At 36.7% G+C, this 7852-nt stretch overlaps 1 protein-coding gene across 1 annotated transcript in view; it reads right to left on the bottom strand.

Annotated features, from left to right (window-relative positions):
• The window catches only part of LOC141396336 (fibrinogen C domain-containing protein 1-like), a 12200-nt gene extending 5171 nt beyond the window's left edge, over nt 1–7029 (bottom strand). Inside the window, exons 1-3 of the mRNA XM_073971710.1 lie at nt 6959–7029; nt 6335–6875; nt 6158–6279 (exon numbers count right to left, since the gene is read on the bottom strand). Coding sequence (XP_073827811.1) covers nt 6158–6279; nt 6335–6657 — 445 coding nt within the window. The 5' untranslated portion in view covers nt 6658–6875; nt 6959–7029. The remainder of the gene's footprint in view (nt 1–6157; nt 6280–6334; nt 6876–6958) is intronic.
• Between the last annotated feature and the right edge of the window lie 823 nt (nt 7030–7852).

Genomic DNA, 7852 nt, shown 5'->3' with positions numbered 1-7852 from the left:
CTGGGAGTTTTGTTGGGTACAGATATGGTACAAATTGTACATAAGGGAGTTATTTATTCAGCCCGTGCCTTTGATTCTGGTTCTGAAGGTACATTCATCACAGAACGTTTATTCAATAAACTTAAGTTAACATACAAGCGCACAGATTTCAGGTTTGAATAATTCCAATTCTGCCAGTGTACGTAAGCAGTGCACTTTCATTATTTCTTCCAAGCTTGACCGCGATTTTTGCGTTGACAATGTCCGCTTTTGTTCTTCCAAAGCTGTCAGGTAATCTTCCCAGCAATTCTCTTCCGATATCGTCCATCAAAGATCTTCCTAATATAGCGTTGGCTGATCCATATTTCTTCAAGAGCACTCCAGTAGATTTGCTTTTTGGAAGCGACGTTCTACCGTCTCTGATGCTTTCAAATTCAATGTCAGGGGTTTGTGGCTCTCTTCTTGCTCAAAAGACTATCTTCGGATGGATCTTGACAGGTCCAATTGGCAATATTTCGTCCAGGTCAGTCAACATTGTTTCAAATTTTTGCAAAATCTCTTCGCATAAAGATTATTGTTGTGAAGATCTTTTCAAATCCACTTCCAGTTCATCCAGATGATACCGATTTCAAGAATTCAGTTCCCGACGTGGAAGTTCATAATTTCCAGTTGGCAAAACTCGGTGTAAATTCAGCACCTTACCTTACTCGTTGGGAAAAACTTAAGTCTACATACCAATCATTCTGTTCTCAGAAACGCAACAAGTGGCAAACTTTCGAGCCCGAAGTTAGCATCGATTTCGTAGTCGCTGTCATCGACGACAAACTTCCACCGAAAGCGTGGTGTCTCGGCCGCATTTCGAGTCGCGGAAGAAGTTACCCAACGGGGAACTATAATCCGGCCCATCACGAAACTCGTCCACAGTGTGTCTTAACAAATTTAAATGGAAGGTGCTTACACCTCGGAAGTTTTGCTGATTCTGAAACTACAATGCTCGTAGATGAGAAATATCAAGAAACAAAAAAATCGCCGGAGGGATTTTAAAATAAATCGCGATTTAAGTTCACATTTTTAGGGGTTCTTAAGGTTTTCACGATTTTGCTTGGAAACCGCGAGTTCTATGTAAATGGGTCTAAAGAAAATGTTGTAGCAGAGAACATTCTCCACAAGATGGCCTTTATGATATTTTCGTAGGTTTTACCGTTTTTGAGATATGGAAGTTCAAATTGGGACAATGCACTGACTGTATCCTTATACAACAATATTATGCACAGTGCCCCTTAACTAACTTTTAATGGAAACCGCTTACACATTTGATGTTTTTGCGGATTCTGAAACAGCAATGTTCATAGATAAGAAAAATAAAAAAAAACAGAATAAATCGCGATCAAAATTCACAAGTTTAGAATTTTTTTAGGTTTTTACGATTTTGCTTGAAAACCGCAATTCGTATCGAAATGAGTCTGAAGAAATTGTTGTAGCTGTTAAAATTCTCCACAAGACTGGCCTTTATGATATTTTCGTAGGTTTTACCGTTTTTGAGATATAGAGGTTCAATTCAAATTTTTAGGTTTTTATCCTAAATCTTCACGATTTTGCTTGAAAACCGCAAGTCATATGAAAATGGGACTAAAGAAAATGTTAAAGCTGAGAAAATTCTCTACAAGATTGGATGATGTATTTTTTTCCTAGGTTGTACCATTTTCAAGATATATACGTTTAATTTGGGAAATTGCAGTAATATTATTAATTTATAAGGAGACGATACAATCAGTGCATTGTCTCAATTTGAACTTCTATATCTCAAAAACGGCAAAAGCCTACGAAAATATCATAAAGGTCAATCTTGTGGAGAAATTTCACAGCTACAACATTTTTGATAGGCCTATTTACATAGGACTCGCGGTTTCTAAACAAAATCGTGGAAACCTAAAGAACCCCTAAAAATGTGAACTTAAATCGCGATTTATTTTAAAATCCCCCCTGGGATTTTTTTTTGTTTCTTCATATTTCTCATCTACGAGCATTGTAGTTTCAGAATCAGCAAAAACTTCCGAGGTGTAAGCACCTTCCATTTAAATTTGTTAAGGCACACCGTGCGTCGTAATATCCGCCCCAAAATTAATACTTTCTGCCGATACCATTAGTTCGTTCTGATGTCAAATATATAACAATCCGTCATTCGTTCCTGCTACGTCTAGTAGAACAATATATCCAGCAGATCTAGCCATTCCGTGCTATATCAATCAGCCGTTCCAGAGTTTGGCGTATTTTTGCCGCATCCGCCAAAGCCGTCACCCGTTGGTTCTGATCATCGCTTTGAAGACTCTTTCCACGACAAGGCCAGAGAGGACCGAGGATCACTTCCAGAACTCGTACCTTGACGATTCCAGATTCTTTGGACACTCATTCATAAACATCATCATGGGCGCTGATACATACATACTTCTATTCCAAGGGACCACATTCAACGTAGTTCCAGTCCTGCTGTTATTATAGTTATTTCTATTCTGATGTAACTCGTTTCTTATCTGAAACATCATTATTTCTTTTCGGAAATAATCTGTCTCTATTCTGAGACGTCAACTACTCCATTCATTCTGAATTCCAATGAAAAATTTGCACTAATTGTTTTAATTTCTACTCCTATAAACGAAGCACAAACTTTCCTTTTCAGCTACATATACTTCATCCATAATATACTATTTTTCTTTCAATAACATTAATTTCAGTAAAATTTCATTGTAATCCGCAAAAGTACACACGACATGGACTTATATTCTTTTATTTCACTGCAGCCTGACTGCAAGGTGGGCGGTGATGTTAACGCCGAAATCGTGTGTCACAGAGGTCCTTGTTGGCTTCTGGCAACTCAGGCTTTTTCTATTTATTCATTTTCCTTCTCACTGCCGCTCATCTACACATACACATATGTGTGCTTGCTGCTTTTCTAGTTCGAAACCTGTCGTTTGTGCTTTCACGGACTTTTCTTATTTATTCTTTGTTGAATCACTTGTAATTCAACCATTGCCATATTCGGTAAGCATCGATTTCCAACTAACTTATTTTCTACTTTCCGTCAATAAAAGGAAAATTTTTCTGTTCAAAATCACAAATTGATTCCGCCTGTGTTTTTATACCCTCCACCATAGTATGGAGGGTATATTAAGTTTGTCTTTCCGTTTGTAACACATCGAACTAATCATTTGCGACCCTATAAAGTATTTATTCTTGATCAGGATAAAATTCTAAGACGATCTAGCCATGTCCGTCTGTCCGTCCGTCTGTCCGTCCGTCTGTCCGTCCGTCTGTTGTAATCACTCTAGCGTCCGCAATAATTGAGATAGAGTGCTGAAATTTTGCACCCGAGGGTCTTTTTTTCCATAGGCAGGTCAAGTTCGAAGATGGGCTATATCGGTCCACTCTTTGGTATAGCCCCCATATAACGGTACCTCCGGATTTGAGGTATTTTGACGTTATTTGCCACATTTGCAGACCGAATTAGCTATAATTTGGCACTTAGGGTTCATAGTAATCAACAAACTTATATCCCAAAGGATATGGGCATAGGTCCATGTTTTGGTATAGTCCCCATATAACGGTACCTCCCGATTTTCGATATTTTGAGCATTTTAGTTACAATTTTTAACCGAACTAGCTGTAATTTGACATTTGAGGGTCTCAGTGGTCATGAAATATCTCCCGATTTTCGGTATTTTGTAACCGAACTATCTGCAATTCGACACATGAAGTTCTCAGTGGTCATAAAACATCTCCACCAAACATCGTCAACATAGGTCCATGTTTTGGTATGGCCCCCTTGTAACCGTACCTCCCGATTTTCGGTATTTTGAGCATTTTAGTTACAATTTTTAACCGAACTAGCTGTAATTTTACATTCGAGGTTCTCAGTGGTCATGAAATATCTCCACGAAACATCGTCAACATAGATCCATGTTTTGGTATAGCCCCCATATATCGGTACCTCCCGATTTCGGTATTTTGAGCATTTTAGTTACAATTTTTAACCGAACTAGCTGTAATTTGACATTTGAGGTTCTCAGTGGTCATGAAATATCTCCACGAAACATCGTCAACATAGGTCCATGTTTTTGGTATAGCCCCCATATATCGGTACCTCCCGATTTTCGGTATTTTGAGAATTTTAGCTACAATATTTAACCGAACTAGCTGTAATTTGCCATTTGAGGTTCTCAGTGGTCATGAAACATATCCAAAAAACATCGTCAACATAGGTCCATGTGTTGGTATAGCCCCATATAACGGTACCTCCCGATTTTCGGTATTTTGAGCATTTTAACTACAGTTTTTAACCGACATATGTAGCTGTAATTTGACATTTGAAGTTCTCAGTGGTCATAAAACATCTCCAACGAAACATCGTCAACATAGGTTCATGTTTTGGTATAGCCCCCATATGACGGTATCTCCCGATTTTCGGTATTTTGAGAATTTTAGCTGCAATTTTTAACCGAACTAGATGTAATGATCGGTATTTTGAGAATTTTAGCTACAACTTTGTCTAATTAAAAATAATCGTCAGTATAGGTCCATGTTTTGGTATATCCCCCCATATAACTGTACCTCCCGATTTTCGGGAAGATATTTTGAGAATTTTAGCTGCAATTTTTAACCGAACTAGATGTAATGATCGGTATTTTGAGAATTTTAGCTACAACTTTGTCTAATTAAAAATAATCGTCAGTATAGGTCCATGTTTTGGTATATCCCCCATATAACTGTATCTCCCGATTTTCGGGAATCTTCAGTGGTCACGAAAGTTCTTCACTAAAATTCGACAATATGGGTCCATTTTTGAGGGTGTACATTGTTTTGATGAAACTACCCTCAATTTGACTCTTGAAGTTCCCTGCAGCTATAAAACATTTCCGCCAAAAAAAAATTAAAGATAGGTTGACTCTTTGATATAGCTTCGATGGTGGTACCTTTCACCTAGCAGAACACATTTTTTTAGATTAGATTAGATAACACTGTGCAACAAAATGGGGATGAAAGTCTGGGGCACGGAAAATTCCTCTTGGGGAAGAAAGGCCTTGGTGAGTATATTATTAACCCCGAAGAACAGATTCCGCCGTGAGTCCAACTTCCGCGTTATGGCGTGATGAAATTTTTGTTAGAGACCCTGTGGGCCATCAGGAATTAGCGTTATATCTTTGTTCACTGTTGCTTAAGAGCTCTACAAAAACAACAAACAAAATATAAAGCTTATTTATGATGGCTTACAAGGTCTCTTGCAAAAACTTCATCACTCCATAACGCGGAAGTTCGACTCACAGCGCATCTGTCCTTCGGGGTTTTTAATAAACACACACCAAGGGCTTCCATCTCCAAAAGGAATTATCTCTGCCCCAACATTTGTGTTCACAGTGTATTTATTAAGCAATAGTATGTATGTATTTTAAGCAATAGTGGGTGGCAGTAGGAGTCTATATATTATCGAAAAGTTGTTCCACCTAAAATTGTGAAAGGACCCTAATTATTCCATTTTAATTAAGACTATTTTATGGTGGAGGGTATAAAAAGTTCGGCCCGGCCGAACTTAACGACTTTTTACTTGTTTTCTTTTCTTTTATTTTCCACGTAATCCAATCTGGGAGAAATAATGTGTTTCCAACAATATTTCATTGGTTCGGGTGCTAAGTTTATCCTCTTTTAAAGGAAAGCATCCAAGGTCCATTCTTGGTGTTTTCACCCCCTAAATACATAGGTTTTTTTTGGGACAAAAAGTATTTCTATCCACACAGGCAAAGCCGACTGATACTTCTCCACTTGTTTTTATTTGGAAAAAAATAAAAATATATATTGGAAATCGAAAATAAAGTTTGGAGCTCAACCATTGGATACAGCATAACCTTAATCAAATGGGAGTAGTCAAGCATAAAGGTATGATATTTGTTTTCTGACGGTCATGTAGCTCTGAAGGAGAGACTTGTTGCTATAGCCCTGTATATTCTGCTAATTTTGGAGCAGAACACCACACCAGCTAGCGACAAACAGTTTGAAATGATCAATATTCGCAATTTATTGCTGGCAAAACGAGTTGGCCATGAATTATGGATCCGTGGTGGCCAACTTTTGGCAGAGTCGTTGAGTAACCCCTCCCCCCAACACTATTATTTTGAAATCCAACACTTACCTTCGCTACGCATATCCGTAACATAAGCAGTGGGGCTTAAATATAGAGGCGTAAGTTTACTGTAATCCGGGTCACAACTAAAGGTGTTGTTGTTTTTTGTTGCACATTGTGATGTATTTGAGCTGCAAATAATAAATACAAAATAACGTGGTGGGAAGGATATATCAAAACACATACCATATTATGTGAGAACCATTAAAAAAATTGCACTCTTTCGGTTCACGTTCTTTATGAATGTCCGTAACATAAATAACAGGGCTGAAATGTGGACTGCAATCAGTTTCATTGAACTTGATATCAGTTTCGTGGGAATTTATAGTTGGTGTTGGATCATTTCGATTATTTTCAAGAATTGTCGGGGGCTCAATCATTTCACCGACTTCTTCATTTGCCAAGGAATTTTCTCCATTTGAGTTTATGGTGGTCTTTGGTGCATTGTTAATCTCCAGTAATTCCAGCTTTTCCATTACTGGTACCTGGTTATTTTCATAGATATCCATTCTAGCAAAAAGTCCACCTAATGCAGTTTTCTCATTTAAATTTGGTAATTTTTTCTCTTTCAACAATTTTATTTCACTTAATACTTGATCAAGTTTTTTTCAACTACTTCCGCTTTGCCAATACCGTGGACTACTATAAAATTTATTAGTTCCAAAATTTGACTCTCATTCGAAGAATTTACCGACTGTGGACCATCATAGTTATGCTCCTTGAATTTCTTTTATGTAATTATTGAAATAAGAAAAAAAAAACATAAATGAATATTTATTTGAATTATTTAAGCAACTCAAATTCACTTACTTCTGGCACATTGCCAGCCGTAACAAGGCACCACAATAATACAAAGACTACCGAGCGACACAACATGTCACGAGGAAAAGTAAAATTATTCTAAACATTTTCCCACGTTGCAAATATTTAAATATTATTTCATGGCTGCAATTGATCGGAAGAAATTGTTTTATGAGTCTCCACAATAAGATGAAGGGTATATTTACTTTATAATTCCGTTTGTAACACGTCGATTTATTTCCAGTCTATATTTGTCCTTCGGGCGGGATCAGTGGTACAAACAGGAAGATAAAGAACTTGAAGCCACCAATTGGGAAATAGAGGACCATGAATAAGACTCTCCAAATTGACTTGAAAACAGCTGAAGCCATTTTACTTCAAACAAGTTTTTGTGGAGGGGATAACAATTTCGAACTTAATGAAAAAAAAAATAACAAGTAAAAAAGCATTAACCCATTAGTGCATAAAGTTCCCTGGCGACTTTTATTCATAATTTTTGTTTGTTTTCGAATAATAGTAAGATACATAAAACATTTCAAGTACAACTTTTGTCATTTATAAATTATTTTATGTTTTAAAGACCGTCCGTTATATCGGACATTATGCAATTAAAACACTTTGTGTGTGATATATTTTGTTACTAGTCTTGGTTTGGCGTTGTTTGTTGCATTTGAGATAAGTTCATTTACTCCTTTGACATCATATTTGGGTTTTATTGAAGTAAATCATGTGATATTTTACGTCGTAAAGAATATTACCGAGTTAACATATATTGAAAACAATAAATTTTAATATTTTTCTTATTTTTTGTAATAAACAAGCAATAAAAACTTGAAATTTGGAGGGATTCACTTCATAATTATAAATTGTAATATGTTTTCAATCATCCTAAGCAGTTTTATT

The sequence above is a fragment of the Musca autumnalis genome, unplaced genomic scaffold, assembly GCF_047663935.1.
Source record: "Musca autumnalis isolate F117 unplaced genomic scaffold, ASM4766393v1 scaffold_268, whole genome shotgun sequence".
Classification (NCBI taxonomy): domain Eukaryota; kingdom Metazoa; phylum Arthropoda; class Insecta; order Diptera; family Muscidae; genus Musca; species Musca autumnalis.
The sequence above is the reverse complement of the archived record's forward strand: the minus strand, read 5'-3'. Positions and strand labels throughout refer to the sequence as shown.